The 17,814-nt window shown below is 33.4% G+C and overlaps 2 protein-coding genes across 2 annotated transcripts in view; one reads left to right on the forward strand and one right to left on the reverse strand.

The window, feature by feature from the left end:
* The window catches only part of LOC117116307, a 42,948-nt gene extending 37,557 nt beyond the window's left edge, over positions 1–5,391 (reverse strand). The window contains exons 1-2 of the mRNA XM_033260328.1: positions 5,357–5,391; positions 572–680 (exon numbers count right to left, since the gene is read on the reverse strand). Of these exons, the coding sequence (XP_033116219.1) occupies positions 572–680; positions 5,357–5,391 (144 nt within the window). The remainder of the gene's footprint in view (positions 1–571; positions 681–5,356) is intronic.
* Positions 5,392–8,019: 2,628 nt separating this feature from the next.
* LOC117116308 (homeobox protein CHOX-CAD-like) overlaps positions 8,020–17,814 on the forward strand; it is an 18,389-nt gene continuing 8,594 nt past the window's right edge. Inside the window, exons 1-2 of the mRNA XM_033260329.1 lie at positions 8,020–9,869; positions 17,641–17,786. Of these exons, the coding sequence (XP_033116220.1) occupies positions 9,434–9,869; positions 17,641–17,786 (582 nt within the window). The 5' untranslated portion in view covers positions 8,020–9,433. The remainder of the gene's footprint in view (positions 9,870–17,640; positions 17,787–17,814) is intronic.

A 17,814-nucleotide genomic window follows, 5' to 3' on the forward strand; every position in this document is an offset into this window, starting at 1 on the left:
GTTCTCGCATTGTAAAAATGAGGCGGAAGTTGTGCCCAACGTAGGCGGCACCCTTCTTTTTAACCATGCAAGTTTCCTATACTTCGTGCCCAACGTACAGGGCGCCCTTCTGTTGCTAAGTATATCCAGACGCAAAAGGCACCATTCCTTTTCCACTAAAGGAGGAAAACTTTTTGACTAAGAGTGCGTCCGGCCATACGATTCTGTGCTTTATTGTTGTTTTATTCTTTACTGATTCATGATTATGCTTTAATTGTTTTGTGTATTATTTGGATAATAGCAACGATTTCTACCGCCACCAAGGAGGTTATGTATTCACCGATGTCACGGTCTGGGTGTCTATTCCAGTTTGTTTTTATATCTAGTATCTTTGGTGAGAATTAAATAATAAAATACGCCACGACTTGGTAACGAAAGTTTGGCACAAGTTTTTTTAGATCCAGCTGTATGGGGCGTCCCATTTTTCGCATTCCCACCATGCATTTCGGTGGAACACGGTGGAACACTTTTTTTGTGTGGAGAACTCTATCTTGTATTTCTAGTATCTTTGATGTGTCATACTGGTCCTCACCTTGTGTTGAAAACTCTCAACATCCAGGTTACCCGTTGCTGGCGCACCATACACACAACCAAGTGAGATGCAAATAACCACTAATTGTTTTACTGTGTCCATTTTTGATCTATAAAAAAAAACCAAAAAAACTTTCGATATAGAATTATGAAACGTGATAGGCTTGGCACACTTGACTTCTGATTATAAGTGCCCTAAATTTATTACAAACAGAATATAATAAATAATTTATGAATATTTTGCATATTTTTTGGAAAATACTATTAAGCTGCTCCGATGAATTTCTTTCCTATCCATCCTTCTCTACTTTCTTCTTTTATTCGATTTTATATTCATTGAAATACAATAATGATTTACATATTAATGAAATACTGTAGTAATAAACCTAGTCCTGTGAACATATCATATGACATATGTGTAATTTTATGCTCGATAATATGGTCTATTGAAATAAACAATCTATGTTGTTAGAATCATAAATATTTTTATTATATTTATCCTACTGATGATTATTTGCAATACCTATTCTATGTTACCGGTATCTATTCTAGAATGTTTATTCCATAGTCTAGTTTCTAGGCCGTTTTTTATTTCATGATGTAAATCAGAACAGACCAGACAGTGCCACCAGCGAAGTATGATCTCGTTTCAAACAACCGTACTCGCGCGAATAAAGCACCCCGTTTGAATAAGCACCCCTCCTAACGTGAAAATGTTCCTAAGCACCCCGTTTGAATAAGCACCCCTCAACAATTTCATGTAATATTTTTTAGCAAGCCAATAATCCTATCATTTCTGAGACTATGGTCGGCATGATTTGAGCTGTGTAGAGTGGATTCAAATTTACTTCTTAAGTCCTACTTTTATTTTTCTTTTCCCGACAATTTGCACGTTTATTTAGCACGTTCTCATTTGATTTTGCAATAAACCCTGCAATGATACTGCTAATCTCATTCGACAAATGGCCAACAAGCTTAACACCTCCACCAATACCACTATCAATCAATCAATCAATCAATCAATCAATCAATCAATCAATTTAATAGGAATAACACCTTAAGATCAGTGGCACACACAACAATAACAATGGTGCATCCAAATTAACGATTTTTACAGACAGTGAAGTAAATTTGAAAGTCGGCGAATAAAGAAACACAAATAGAAATAATATGTTTAACTTAATGCTAAACAAAACCGAGAAAATTAATTAACGTAATTGATAAACAGGTCAATAAAAATCACAAACCTGTATATAAAACAAAAGCAACATATAAAATAAATTTAGAATCAAGAATGAAAGACAAACAAATGTCAAAAGTGGTACCATGTCAATGAAAAATTGCTTATTAAGATACATTATTTATGGAATTATGGAGAGGAATTAAAATTGATATATTTCGGACAATTAGAATGAATAATTATAAGATCATGTAGTAAATAGTAATGAGATCGGTGGCATACACAAAAAAAGCCAACAAAAAGCGGTGCATCCAAAGTAACCAGTTTTACAAACAATGAAGTAACCTTTAAAAAAAAGGCATAAAAAAAAAGAAACGCACAATTTAGACATAAAATGTTTAGCTTAACTAATTTCAACTGCTGTTGTGTAAATATTCTATGAGCCTTACTCTTTGGACGATTATCTTTTCTGCATTAGAACCATTCGTTTATCTTCGTTTTCCACATGCCCTTATAATCTTTTTTATCATTCAAAAAGCATCCTTGCAAGTTCCCATAAGAACCCTCTCCATGAGTCATCTTATTTCCATAAGCGCCCCCTTAATTTCCATTTTTTTTTCATAAGCGCCCCGTTTGAATTAGCCCGGGCGCTTACTTGCCTTAGTATATACACGTACCATATATTTTTGTTTTCGCTCGGCTGTACGAATTGAAATAGTGACTTGGAACAAGTCTAATTCGTTCATACTTTTTAAGTAATGAGTAGTGAGTGCGCACTCCAGCCTTAACATTAGGACAGAAATTCAGAATATAACACTATTGGCCTACATTACTATATAATTAATTCAAATATTTCAAACAAAAACTTATAGAAACAAGATACATAAGAATATAAAATAAGACGGATTATATGAGATTATCATATCAAACATGTATGACACCCCATTACTACTGTATTACTATAATGACGACGACGACGATGATGATAATGATGATGATGATGATGGTGATGATGATAATGATGATGATGATGATAGTATTAACTACAATAAGCTAACAATAGCATGTCCCTTCATCAAAAATATTCCTATCCTCTGTATAACGCCGCCAATTAGATATACGTAGGCCTACATAACCACGTGCAAAATAATACAATTTTACTTTAACCATGTAGAAACGAAAGTAGAGATTACATTCACCGCAACAGAGTAAAGCACTGGCTTTTTAAAAAAAAAATATTTTTTATTAAATAGCAGTATTAACGAGTTCAACGGATATTACGGAATAAGTAGGCTTATGCAGAAAAAGGGGGCCTAACGGATATTACGGAATAAGTAGGCTTATGCAGAAAAAGGGGGCCTATATACAGGCCCAGAAGTGTCAAAACTTTCAAAATGTTAAACTTATTCAATTGTCCAATTATTTCAAAAAAGATAGTAAACTTACCGTACTACAGGTATATCGATTGAGTCTTGATGTGTTGCCGTCGGTTGAGGTGTACTGAAATCTGCTCTTTTCGGAGTTCGTCCATTGCTGTATTTATACTATTTTGCTTAGTGTAAGAATGCGGAAATACAAAGACTAGTAAACGTTATGCTCATGTAGGTGAACTCCCTTGTATGTTTTCCAGGGACCTGTAGAAACTTAGCTTGAGACTATATAGCTTCGATGAACTGAACCTAGTTTACTGTTAGGACAAGATAATTTTGGTGTTAATTTTTCAAATAAAGGGAAAACATGCGAAAGCCATTCAGCATACAGAACTTTAAGATAAATAATGGGGATGATGATATTGATAATAGTAATAATAATGATGATAATGACGATGATGATGATTATAATAATAATAATAATAATAATAATAATAATAATAATAATATTAATAACAATAATGGTTGTAATATTGTAGTAATATCATTAGTTATTTAATAGTTTTACTAATTATAGTAATAATATTAATAATGATAGTTGTAGTAATATTAATAATATTAATGTGCATAATAAGAATACAAATATTTATCATAGTATAATAATAGTACAATGATAACAACATAACAGCAACAACAAAAACAAAAATGACAATTAACAAAATTACTATTTTTTAAATATTTCTATAATATAATGATATTTTCATGTTCCTTATATTGATAGGTGATTATCTTCTTGTAAATTAATGGTGTATATTGTTGTTTGCTAAGGCATTTTAAAAAGCGTTTACCTTCTCGTCTGCATGTATCCTGCCTAAATATATTTAATAATAAATAAAATCAAAACTGAAAAATATGGCAATTTCAGTGGCAACGGAAATATCAAACGATGACGATAATTATAACATCATAATGATGATGATGATAATGAATATCAAACGATGACGATAATAATAATAATAATAATAATAGTAATAATAATAATAATAATAATAATAATAATAATAATATTAATAATAATAATAATAATAATAATAATAATAATAAAAATAATAAAAATAAATGAATTTAAACATGCGGAGAGAAGCAACTTGGTGGCTCGTGTTGCTTTTATGTTCTGGTTTTAAATAATGCTACATTTTGTGGCTCTGTTCCAACTAAATAATTAAAAAAAAATAAAACCTTGTGCGTTACCTTGCTGTTTTTTATCGACCAAAATAGTAATACCAGAGCTTGGCAATACCAATGTTTTGGTTATATTATTGCTGCTATTATTGTCAAAAATATTTCTATAATATAATGATATTTTCATGTTCCTTATATTGATAGTTGATTATCTTCTTGTAAATTAATGGTGTATATTGTTGTTGCTAAGGCATTTTAAAAAGCGTTTACCTTCTCGTCTGCATGTATCCTGCCTAAATATATTTAATAATAAATAAAATCAAAACTGAAAACTATGGCAATTTCAGTGGCAACGGAAATATCAAACGATGACGATAATTATAAAATCATAATGATGATGATGATAATAATGAATATCAAACGATGACGATAATAATAATAATAATAATAATAGTAATAACAATAATGATAATAATAATAATAATAATATTAATAATAATATTAATAATAATAATAATATTAATAATAATAATAATAATAATAATAATAATAATAATAATAATAATAATAATAATAATAATAATAATAAAAATAATAAAAATAAATGAATATAAACATGCGGAGAGAAGCAACTTGGTGGCTCGTGTTGCTTTTATGTTCTGGTTTTAAATAATGCTACATTTTGTGGCTCTGTTCCAACTAAATAATTAAAAAAAAAATCAAACCTTGTGCGTTACCTTGCTGTTTTTTATCGACCAAAATAGTAATACCAGAGCTTGGCAATACCAATGTTTTGGTTATATTATTGCTGCTATTATTGTCAAAAATTAAGAAAATATAGAGAGTGGGGTGGACAGCAGAACCCAAATAACAAAAGCGGGACAGTCCCGCCAAAAGGTGAACAGTTGGAATTTATCCAAGAAAAGTACGGTAGTCCACATAAATATCTACACTGGCTCAGTATAAAACTACGTGCTATTTTGAAGTAACTTTTTTTGTTGACTTTCAAGTCACTCAGCCTTCATCAACTTATCTTTTTACTAAATCAACTTACCCACTATGTTCCTCTTCAACATCTTCGTTCTTCATCTAAAAATCTCTTGACAGTTCCGTCTCGTAAGTACAAAACAAAAACGTATGGTCAACGTACCTTTTCAAGCCCCTTTTTTACATGGAATTTTCCCCCGCTTTCAGTTCGCGATCAGGGGCGGATCCAGAGATTTTCTGACGGGGGGGGGGCATAATAAGATGTCAACGACACGCCCACCTCAGCCCCACCACGATTGGTGAAGATAAGCGGTAAATAATCGCGCTCTCCATTCGCCCACTGCTGGATCGCCACTGAACTCATATGCACTCCATTTTCTCCTCTTTCCTCTCTTTAACTCACATTTTTCTTAATATTTTTTATTTTTCGGCTTGACTGACGGTGGGTGGGGACACGGGTCCTCATATCCCCCTCTGGATCCACCCCTGGCGATTCGCCTACTTTCTTGCAAAAAAATAAAAAAAAAATATTTATTACATGAATGTTAACATGCCTTATTATTTGTCTCGTATTTTGATGCATTATTTATATTTCTATGTATTTTTCTTGTATTGTATTACTCTGACTTGCTTAAGCGTTTGCGCTTGTGTTTCTGAATTTGTATGTATTGTGCATTTTTTTAAATAAAATTTGCGAATAAAGAAAACTGAACTGAATTTAGCGCCTTAAATAAATTTTGAATTGGCGGTATATTTATTATTATTATTATTATTATTATTATTATTATTATTATTATTATTATTTTAGTCGTTACATTATTAAATTTATTACTTACCACATTTATATAGCGCCCTCTTCATGATATATCATGCTTTATATGCGCTCTAAGCACATGATGTGCAGATATGTTGAACCATAGAGAAAATAGAACATAGAACTGTTCTATTTTCTCTATGGTTGAACGAGGTTATTTAACTTGAGCGGTCATGATGATAAAAAGTAACTCGGTGCCGACATCACTCCAGATGTCAAAAGCTTCAGTATGATTTGTGCGATTGCGGTCCTCAGACGGGGATCCCCCTGTAGGGCTCACAACACTCAAAATACACCACAAAAGTAAAAATAACCACAAATGTAAAACATTGTACCTGTAAATGTCAAAATAACCTCATATGTTATAACATGTCATCCATAATGTAAATAACCACAAATGCAAAAAAAAAAAGAAAAAAAGAAACCAAATCGCCCACATGTGTGTAAAAAATCGGATTAACAAAAAATGAAAAAACATTTCGCCTACAAATATAAACATTTCCATTTTTACCTCAGATGTCATAACATGTAAACCGCAAATGTAAACAAGAAATTATTATTTCCTATAAAAAACAAGCCGCAAAGTATTTAATTTATGACTGGTTTGTATTTCCAAACTTAATCATTTCATTTATGATTTATGATATGACACATAAACATAAAAATAATAACCTACAGGAATAATACATACATACATACATACCTGTCTCTTATACACATCTAGATGTGTATAAGAGACAGTGTTTGACCATCAGGATATGGCTACAATATTAATTAATATTATAAAAGACACTTCCTATTAAGAATTTGATAATCTTTTGACAAATAAGTGGGGAAACCGAGGATCCCAGGCTCCCATGGCTAACCATTCTGGATACGTCACTGCACCATCTTAAAAATCATATACATAAAAAAAAATTGCAAATGTGTATAAGACATCTATCAACTATACTACCCCAAGCGTGTAATTTGAAAACTCGTGAAATGTTGATAATTGTGAGTGTCCCCCAATAATAGATTAATTATATCATTTGAGCATTGATCGCAATATTCATTTATTTGTACTGAACTCTATGTTAAAACAATGTGTATGTAGTACAAGAATATTACATCATTAGTGTAACATACTTTCTTTTTGCATATTGCATTTCAGCAGTAGGGAGCTTTCGATTTGTGCGACGACGGGACGCTAGAACGGAATCACTCATGCGTGAACGTTCTGTCTGGCGTCTTAGGCTATGTTCACACACACGGCGTAAGGCTGGCTTAAGCATGGCGTAGCGTACGCCTTTGTGTGTGAACTAGGCAGTGGCGTTGCTAAAGCCACTCACTACGCCACGTCCTTGGCGTTATTAACGCTACCTGTAGCCCCCAGATTAGCTAACGCCACTGAGCTAACGCCAGTGATGCTTGAATGATTTGACCTCTTTTCAAGAGATTGACCAATCACGATTGCAATATATTAGCTACTTTGGTCTCTTTTCTGTGCTCTCTATAAAGGAAATGATAAAGGGGTTCCTTTTCTATTGCATTTTACTTAGTTATAATGTATATGATTTATTGATTGTGTCTGGTAAGATATTTTAACCATTTAGACTGTCTATTAAAACATGCAACATCATCAATGCTAGCTGAAAAATCAAAAGTAAAATTGTTCATTTAAAATACAATAGTCATATAAGTTCACTTCGAACAATTCACAGATTTAAAAGTTTTCATGATGCACTGTTAACTTTACTACTGTCAACACGTACATTATTCAAAACTGAAAACTATTCCACATGCCTATATTACTGCTAGTTTAACGAACGCCGTTTGTGTGAACACTTTGGAATTTTAATCCGGGGATTAGCTTACGCCTGGCGTAAGCCACGCCAGTGTTACGCCGTGTATGTGAACATAGCCTTACGTTCTATGCATACGTAGATTTGGAATCCACACGACGAGGAGAACTTAAAGTTTTCGCATGCGCAGATGACTTTTAGTGACGTCATTACGTTCTACGTCCTACCGTCGTTGTGCAATCGAAAGCTACCTATTGTTTCAGTTCCCGCCAATCTGTCACTGCACTTGGAGCTACTGAGTGCTGAACTTTGTATTTCGAGTTATTATAGTAATAAGTTCGATTTCGAGCACTGATCGCACAGAATCGAACTTGGAACTCATTGCTTCGAGAAACGAATACGAAGTAGGTAATATGTCATCCAACCTTCATTCATAAAAAATATCTATCCAAGTGAATTGTACTTATTCAAATAACTTTTGATTGACCTCTCGAATAGTAGCTCCAATTAGCCAATTAGATTAAATCATTGATGATAATTACACAGTTCGTCTCGGACATTGTATCCGTTTAGTTCCCGAAATCACTCTACTGGATTCCAACCGCCTTTGTGTTATCATGTCCCAGTATCTCCGACAAAGGTGATTGTATTTACCAAGCGGCGAAGTTCAAACGGTGTACTTTGTGTTGACCATTGCTTGTTGACAAATAATAGCTGTGGTGTACGCATACAGTTCGGTGAACGATCGTCTGCTGGATTAAAACGTCAAACTCGGCTTCCTATTGCTCTACGTCTGCGCCATCATAACTTACAAATTTACGCCGAAAGGGAGAGCAACGCAAACAAGCGGTCGCTAGGCGCGAGGAGTTTTCCCAAACAATAAATTTGAGTGTTTGGTATTTCATCTCAATCTAGTATTCTCTTAAAAACATTGTTGATATTTCTAGACTCGTTGGTCTAGTAGTGGAAAAGATCAGGCGCGTTAACCGGTTTTGTTTCTTAGTTTACTTAGACTAAAAAGCAAAATTTAGAAAATCCATAAACCTGTTTCGGTAAAGTTCGTTGTCGGTGAGTTTCTTCAGCATGTGGTTTGAGTTTGTTTACTTTCGCTCTCTACGATGAGACTAATTAGTTGATGATAGTGTGCTTTAGTAGTTCAATCGGCGGCGCGTTTCATCTTCTACCGTCTTCCATTGTTAAGCAAATACTATAGATTTGCATAATTATTTAACAGAGGATAAACCCGTGAACCCGATATTCGACGAGATTTGTTACGAACGCTTACTACATGTTTTTGACGCAAAGAGAAGTTTCAAAATAAGCGAGACAGGAGGAGGGAGCGCCCCAAATATTTGAGTACTACTTTTACGATTTTTCAAGCAAACACTTATGAATCACTGTGCAGGAACCGACTGACTGAGTTTGTACACAATTTTCAATTGCCAAGTGGTCGTTAAAGTCAATGCTCAAGAATTATTACTGCCATAACTGACACTATCCCAATCGCAACTCAATACAACGCCGAGAAAGTTGCACTCTGACCATTATGTTACTGGACTACTACCCTTCTATTGACGACGAACAACACGGGCACTTCGCCGCCACTGAGGACGACATGTTTCGCCCGCAGGGAAGTTTCTACTCTACTGGTAACTACGGCATTGCTCAGCAAGCTCAGTACCCTGGTTCCGATTTCTCACATTATACGACGAACACAGAACCTGGATCACCTCAACAGCAGCTTATGTCGACTTGGACCCCGACATCGGGTTCATCGTCTGCCATGTTGGATTGGCAAGGACAAGTTAGCATGGGATCCTACATGCAAGCAACAAACCAACAAACAAACAGCATGGCACAGTATAGTGAAACTGAAGAATATTCCGGTCTTTGCAACGTCGTCCAGGCCATCAATCGCGTACCAAATGTGATGAGTCATCAGTGGATGCGCTCTTCAACATATAGATTCAATCCATCTACAGGTATATTTTTTCTTACACTTTTCTTACACATTTACATTGTATTATAACTTATACCTAAAGTGAATGTATCTTCATGTAAATATAAAATATATAATGTATATATAATATGTATTATAAATTGTTGATTTGCGCGCGCGTGTTATGTAAATTAAATAAGTACACCTGTAAAGCTAAGGTTGGTGCAAATTGCTTTATTGCTTATTAAGAGTCTCGATAGTTTGCTTCCGTGACAGTAAAACGTCCCATCACTATAATAACAGATTGTAAATCTTATGGTTACGAATGATGCATATAAAAACTTAAACCACCATTATAAAAACTAAGTAAAGTGCGTAATATCATTTATAAGAACTACTATATACGTCTCCATTTATTGGTAGTTAAATACAACGGAGTGAATGATTGGCTCACACTTAGTATCTGTACAACATAAAGCAAGTCCTGCACATCTATCTATGGCCACGTACATAGTAATTCTTTACTGAGATATTTCGCAAAGAGAAAACTGCAAAGTTAAAGTACCCTTATATCAAGATGGATTTTATTGACACAGATTGGGTTGAGTTTTTTGTTTTTGTTGGAATGGAATTGGATATAATACTTTTGCAAAGTGTTAAGTAGGAATCATAACAATCATGATCTCAAATAATATACCAATCAGGTAAGTATTTAGAAAAAACAGTACTGTATGAGCAGAGAAAGATTTATTTGCTTCTCTATGATTGATCAAATCAGATGTATTAAAGATCAAAAACTTTTCTCAAATACAAGTGTGAATATATAATAGAGATATTATATAAATAATATTACTTAAGCGATTTAAAATAAATGAATACTTGCTAGTAGAAGAATGATTTTGAACTTGCTTCCTCTTTGAATAGAGGAACAACGAGTTTATCATGTTTCAGATTGCCTTCCACACGAATTGTTCAAATTAAAGAACGATTAGGGCGGTGTTCATATAAATTACTAGCATGGACTTGACTTAGCTGTAGAGTACGTTAAAGCTCAGATTTATTCCAATACCTTTTCCAGGTAAAACAATTTACAAATGATAAACACGATAACAAAAGAAATATAATGTATAGATTGCTTCTGATTATAAAGAAGTAAAGATGCTCTCCGCTTATATATTTCAGTTATGTCACATAATGATACTAAGTTTTATTCATTTCGGCTGGTTTGCTCTAAGACAGCCAGTTTGTTTTTTAATTACTAAAACTTAAAAATCAGATGCTAGGCTTTCTATTATAAAAACAAAAGAAGAAGGTATTAGATACATTGTCCTCAGACATACAGATATCAAAATAAAAAACGTCAAAATATAAAATATAAAATAAGCACCAAAGTAAATATATATGCAAATACAAGTCTTCTACTAAGTTCGGATTACTTAAGATCGGTTCGTTTTATGTTCCTTTGCATCTTTGGTCTCTAATTAGAAAATACATTTTTGGTAGAAAAGTTGTCCGTCTCTGTGCTACAGAATGTGGTCTTTATAATTTGAGGTGGTCTTGGACGAAGGTCTGTATAGGTTGTTGTTCATCTATTGAAAGAACATTTATTTGTGAATAAAGATTTTATTTTGAGCGTTTTAAAACTTAAGTTTTCGAAATTTATCGCTATGCACTGGACGTTGAAAACTATAATTTACTGCTTTGATTTACTTAATATGGGTGTGATGATTTTTTTTACTTCCATGATGATAGTCTCATGTCCATTTATGGAAAAATAACAGAATGTTACAAAAGAATTTAAACGGTGAACAAAGCTTTTATATTAGCGTCTAGTAAACATACCTTCAAGTAACGAACGTAGAAGGGCAATCCCAAATAGAAATTAAATAATAATAATTATGATTATGATTTAGTGAAAGTTGAATTTCTGAGACTTCTGTGTTTTATTACTTCATAGAAAAAGTGCAACATGAATTTTTCTTGGCAAAAACCCGTCTACATTTTTCAAAACATTAAAAATTATGCTAGGTTTACTATAGGTAAGCATACACTTAGCACTGTACTTTATCCTTGGAAGATTTTGTTGTTAATAAATTCTAGTCAGAAACTTTTAATCTTTAATTTCGCTGTAGGGTAGTACTATGCTGCTGTAACTTTTTGCACACACATAATGCCGCACTAAAAAAGAAAACATAAGTTGTTGAGATACTCGTTTAATTATGCAGTTGATTAAATTAATACTATCTTAATTAATGCCCCATATCCCAGTTACCTTGTTCAGAATTCACCTTTAGATTATGTATCCTCCCACAAATACCTTGGCGTTTCTTTTTCTTCCAATCTAAAATGGCACACTCATATCGGAAATATTGTCTCCAAAGCCTTCCATACCCTTTATTTTATTAAACGTACTTGTAATCGTCACCCCCTTTCGTTAATTTTGTTCAATTCCCTTGTTAAGCCAATACTTGAATACTCATTTGTCGTCTGGAACCCCCATCTTCAAATCAACATTACGCATATTGAATTTGTCCAAAGAAACTTTACCCGATTTCTCTTGAATTCTGCTCGCCATCCAACCAATACTGCATATATCAACTATGAAGACCGACTTGCCCGACTTAATCTTACTTCATTAGAACACAGAAGAATATTTCTTAGTCTCATCTTCATGTATAAAATAATTAATAATAAAATCAAAATCGACTCCCATAGTTATATTTCATTTAATACCCGTAAACCGCACCCAACGCTCTATCTTCCTCATGCCCGATGTAATGCACTTCACAACTCATTTTTTCACTGTACACCAACCACTTGGAACAATCTCCCTATTTCAATACGTATGTCTTCTACAAGTAAATCTTTTAGAATATCATTATTAAATACAACACCTTCATGACAGTTCTGCCCAATAAATCATGTTTTAATAACTAACTGAATTGACTTTAATGCTTTTTTTTAATCTTCATTATTACTTTTATTCTTATTGTTATTATATTATTATTTTTATATATATATTTTTTTATATATATAATTTTTCTTGTTATTATTATTATTATTGTTATTGTTATTTTTATAATTGTTATTGTTATTGTTATTATTATTATTATTATTATTATTATTATTATTATGTTTTTGCTTTTATCAATGTTTCTCTGGTAGACATCTTTTACAGGGACATGTTCCCTTTTTGCCTACCAGACTCATTATTATGTTTTGAGTGAAATAGAATTATGAATTATGAATTATGAATTTTAAATGACCAAGTTTAAAGTACTGATTCAGTGTTTAGACATAATAATAGCATAGGCCTATGTTGATGTCTGTGGTTATAGGCCTGCTGCTTTTCGGATGCTCTAAATAAGGCCACTGTTTATCTTTTTTTTTTTTTCAAGATAATGCATTCTCAAAATGTTACAGTATTCCATCATGTATCAAAACAACAGTATTTAACTTCATATCAATTAACCAAAGTTTTGATAAAAGATAAAATAGCTTATTATAAAAGTACTTTTATTATTCAATTTGCAGGTCTCCCTCCAATTAAATAACACTTTGGGATCGGGGTTTTCATGGTCTTTAGCAGCTTTGGTCTCTAATTAGAATAATAAAGATATTAAAAAAAAAAAATAAATATCAGCCAGTGCTGGATAGCATAGGCCTATAAGTAAAACTTTACCCAATAGAACTTTATATTTGCGAAAATGGTTAAACATTTTAGACAATCTTAAGTACAAATATTCATCTATGTTTCTTAATAACTTCGAATTACTTTTAAATATGACACCCTAGATTACAAATATTCATCTTTGTTAAAAATATTTTCATTTTAGAATAGCTTTCAATTAGTATTGGTTATATTATCTCATTTATGTAGCAATGTATGGGGTGTCAGTTGAATCACAATTAACTTAGTCCTATAATCAAAACAACTTGTATCAAAATAATAGACTAGGCCTAACTGCCCTCATTATTCCATCACGCCATTTTTATTTTATATGTTTTTTTATTGCTCATGTTAAGCATCTCGAGTATCGCATACAAATAAGTTCATAATATTATGAGACCATTATTACTTTACCTTATTTACCCATAACGAACTTTTAAACTTTGACGTATTGACACTTCTGCCAAACTAAAAGGATCTCTACAGTGTAACGATGGCTGTTGAAACCGTTCCATCTGATTGGTCAAAAGAAAATATATATACAAATGCATGCTATTTTTATGCTGATGTGTATTTTTAGTACTTTTTTATGAGACCGTAGGCCTATTAATTTTTATGAGATTTATGTTGACCCAATAGTGTATAGTATCGAGTTCCCATCGAGTTACAACACGTCCACTAATAACGGTAACACATAGACATACCTACTTGTTCGATTGTAAAATGGTAAATAAATACCTCAAAATATATAAATACAGTATTAACATTTCTTGACGACATAATTTAACTGTGTTGATTCTATATAAGCTTAATTTAAAAAAAATACTGTATACTATTAAACTATAGTTATATATAGTTTTTATAAATCCAATTTTGGTGTTACTCACACATTTTCATATTCTCACTATGTTAGTGGTGAAGCTTAACTGAAAATATGTGAGTAACACCAAAATTATTTTGAATCTATAAGCATTCATGGCAACATTGTGTCTAGTTAACATGAGGGTTGAAAGAGGACCGAGCAACTTGAACTCAGGCTCCAGCTGTAATTTGTTAATATTTTAGCTTCCCCCCACCCCCATTGACGCGGTATCTCAATCAAGATCGAGTAATATTTTTCCAAATAGTTATACACGTTTATATAATATGCATTATAAAAACGATAGTGTTTAAATGGTAGCATGTGCGTCACATCGCGGTAACACATAATGGAATCAAAGAGTTTCTATTCCATGGGACCTAATGAAAGAATATCGTAATTTTTTTGGGAAACTCAGGCTCCAGCTGTAATTGTTGATATTTTAGCTTCCCCCACCCCCATCGACGCGGTATCTCAACCAAGATCGAGGAATATTTTTCCAAATAGTTATACACGTTTATATAATATGCATTATAAAAACGATAGTGTTTAAATGGTAGCATGTGCGTCACGTCATGGTAACACATAGTGGAATCAAAGAGTTTCTATTCCATGGGACCTAATGAAAGAATATCGTAATTTTTTTGGGAATCGAAAAGAATATGCATAACGAAGAACATGTGTCATAGTTCGACGCCATTCAAAAGAAATCTGTATTTTAATAACGCTTAAATATATACATATTATAAAGTAGCCCTACTTTTATAATTGTTTATTGAAATAGTGTTTCGCTTTTAATTGAATTACAGATCTCTAGCTATTAGTTTACCTTATCATGTGTGATAATCCTACTCGTGTTCTCAGAACTATTACATGGATTTTCTTAGACTAGAAATGCGTTAATGAGGCTTGCAAATCTCTTAAGTAGTTTTAAATATTGGCATGTCACTTCTGCAGAAACTTGCAATGAATGAGCTGATAGGCTTCCGAAGTTGACATCAACTTCCGTCGAGAGCTTGTGCGAAATAAATGTCCGGTTTTTGTTTGTTTATTCTGTTAATTTCTTTTTAAAAGTTTGATTTGTTAAGTTTTGATTTTCTTGATTTAGTTTTTCTTTGACGCGGCGCACCGTTACGTGTGCCAATGTTGTAAAAGTGTCGTTTCAAAATATGCAGGTTGATTACTATGGTAACTTAGTATTTTAAGCTATGTATGTTACGCAATATTCAGTCACGTGGTTAAATATTGTCACACAATATCTAGTCACGTCACCGCGTTTGATTTCGACGAAAACCCAAAAGGAAAGGAATGAAACACATTATTTTGGTTTTGCACAGAATATCCACCCTTTACGGGCACTCATTGCGCACGACGGTCGTCGGCCGACGCGTTCCACAGAAAACGTAACGCCACGACGCCTGCGCAACGGATCGTTTTTAATGACGATCCGTTAAGACTGCCTCCGGCGATCAGCAGACGGTGTCGGTCGACGGTCGTATGACGTGATGAGTGCCCGCCATTAAGCCTACGTATATGTGTTTTATGGCTTCGACACCCATTGTAGAGTTTAGCTTCTCGAATGGCCGAGCGGTTAGCAGGCACGCCGCAAGCTATAGCCATAATATCGGCGCTGGTTCGAACTGGTGGTAGAACAAGTCTTCTCGGATAAGGACTATAAACCGTAGGCCCAGTGGATACAATGGCTCGTGTGCACTATAAAGAACCCATCCTACAAGACGAGTAGGGGGATACCCCGGTGTACTGGAACAGACAGCCCCTGTGTGGTGGACGACGACAGTTGCTGGTACCGGGTTACCGGGTAGCACAGACACAAAGGGACCCTTAGGGCGAAGAAATATATAAAACTACACTATTATTATTATTATTATTATTATTATTCTCGAATGCGCTTTATTATGATTAATTGATTGATAAATTCTTTTAATGTTAATTAATGGTACCATATTATGGTATTGTCTAGACTTAACACGGACGTACACGTTGGAGTTGCAAAGCTTGGTGATTAACTTGCCTTCCAATCTCCAGGTTCTGGGTTCAATTCCTGTCTGACAGCCAAGTTCTTGTTGTTTACTTAATTCCATTCCAACCGACCCCCAGTCTCATTGTAATCTTGGTTTACAAAGCAAAACTTTATTTTTTTCAAAAGGAAAAATATACTTTTCAAAATAAATTTGCATCAACGAGACAACACCCTGACACGTCAGTGTGCGCCGCTATAATACAACGATTGTTTATAGGCCTTTACCATGACCTCCATGCTTATACCAACGCCAATCAGAGTTGTTCTTATTATTTAGTACAGAGATTCAATTCTCAATCTGTAATCATGACGTTTTAATTAGATACAAGAATCAAAGAGGCCCATTTTTGCTGGGTTTTAAAATGAAGGGGTTGTTTGTGGCTTATCGCTCACTTTCCGGTTTTCTGACGTAATTTGCTAATTAGCATAACCTAGGCATATCTTAATCAACAACTGTATCGCGGCGCTTTTTGATGTTCTTTCGAAAGGTTCCATTACTGTATAAAGAGGATAGATAAAATGTTTGTTTATATGAAATATTGGAATTTTTGGTTACGTTAAAAGAATTGTCGGCAACGTTTGAATTTCTAGGTCTCAGTAATTTCCAGTGCATTGATTGAACATATTGCTAATGATTTACTCAGTCATTAAATGGGGTAGGCCTCAGGCTCGTTGGCATTTACCCCTGGCACTTCCCCCGGTATTTTGTTCCCCAGACATTTTCCTCCCACCTCCCGTAACATTCTTCCGGACTGTTTACCCCTAGGACAAAGCCCTCTGGACCCCCCCCCCCCGTCTTTAAATCTAGCCCCCCCCCCGTCTTTAAATCTTCTCATATATAATTTCAATTATACATTTTAGTTTATAATGCATTTTAATTTTTCTTTATTTTACTTAATTTTAAGAAAGTATTTATTCCTACGATATTCATTATTGATATTCCCTATAATAATATTGTTATTAGATTAATATCATTATCATTCTTATTATTATTATTATTATTATTATTATTATTATTTTGTTTTATTTCCATACTAACAGAGATAAAAGTCTCCAAATGCAAGTTGACATCAGATAAATAAAATATATAGATATAACAAACACAAAATAAAATGAATAAAAAAAAAATAACAACATATATTAGTAATTTGGCTAATTAGTTTTGCATTGGTATATACATTAAGGGTATTGTTGTCAAACTTTAAGAAGTTAATCATTCATTCAAAAATTTTTTTCTTTTACAGGTAAAACGAGAACAAAAGACAAGTACCGCGTCGTGTATACGGACCACCAACGTTTGGAGCTGGAGAAAGAATTCCGGTATAGTCGCTACATTACAATCCGTCGTAAATCTGAATTAGCTACGTCCCTTGGATTATCCGAACGACAGGTAGGCTGGAACACCATACATACATAGG

Source organism: Anneissia japonica, unplaced genomic scaffold, assembly GCF_011630105.1.
Source record: "Anneissia japonica isolate Jap-2015-1 unplaced genomic scaffold, ASM1163010v1 scaffold287602_len1038180_cov171, whole genome shotgun sequence".
Taxonomy (NCBI): Eukaryota; Metazoa; Echinodermata; class Crinoidea; order Comatulida; family Comatulidae; genus Anneissia; species Anneissia japonica.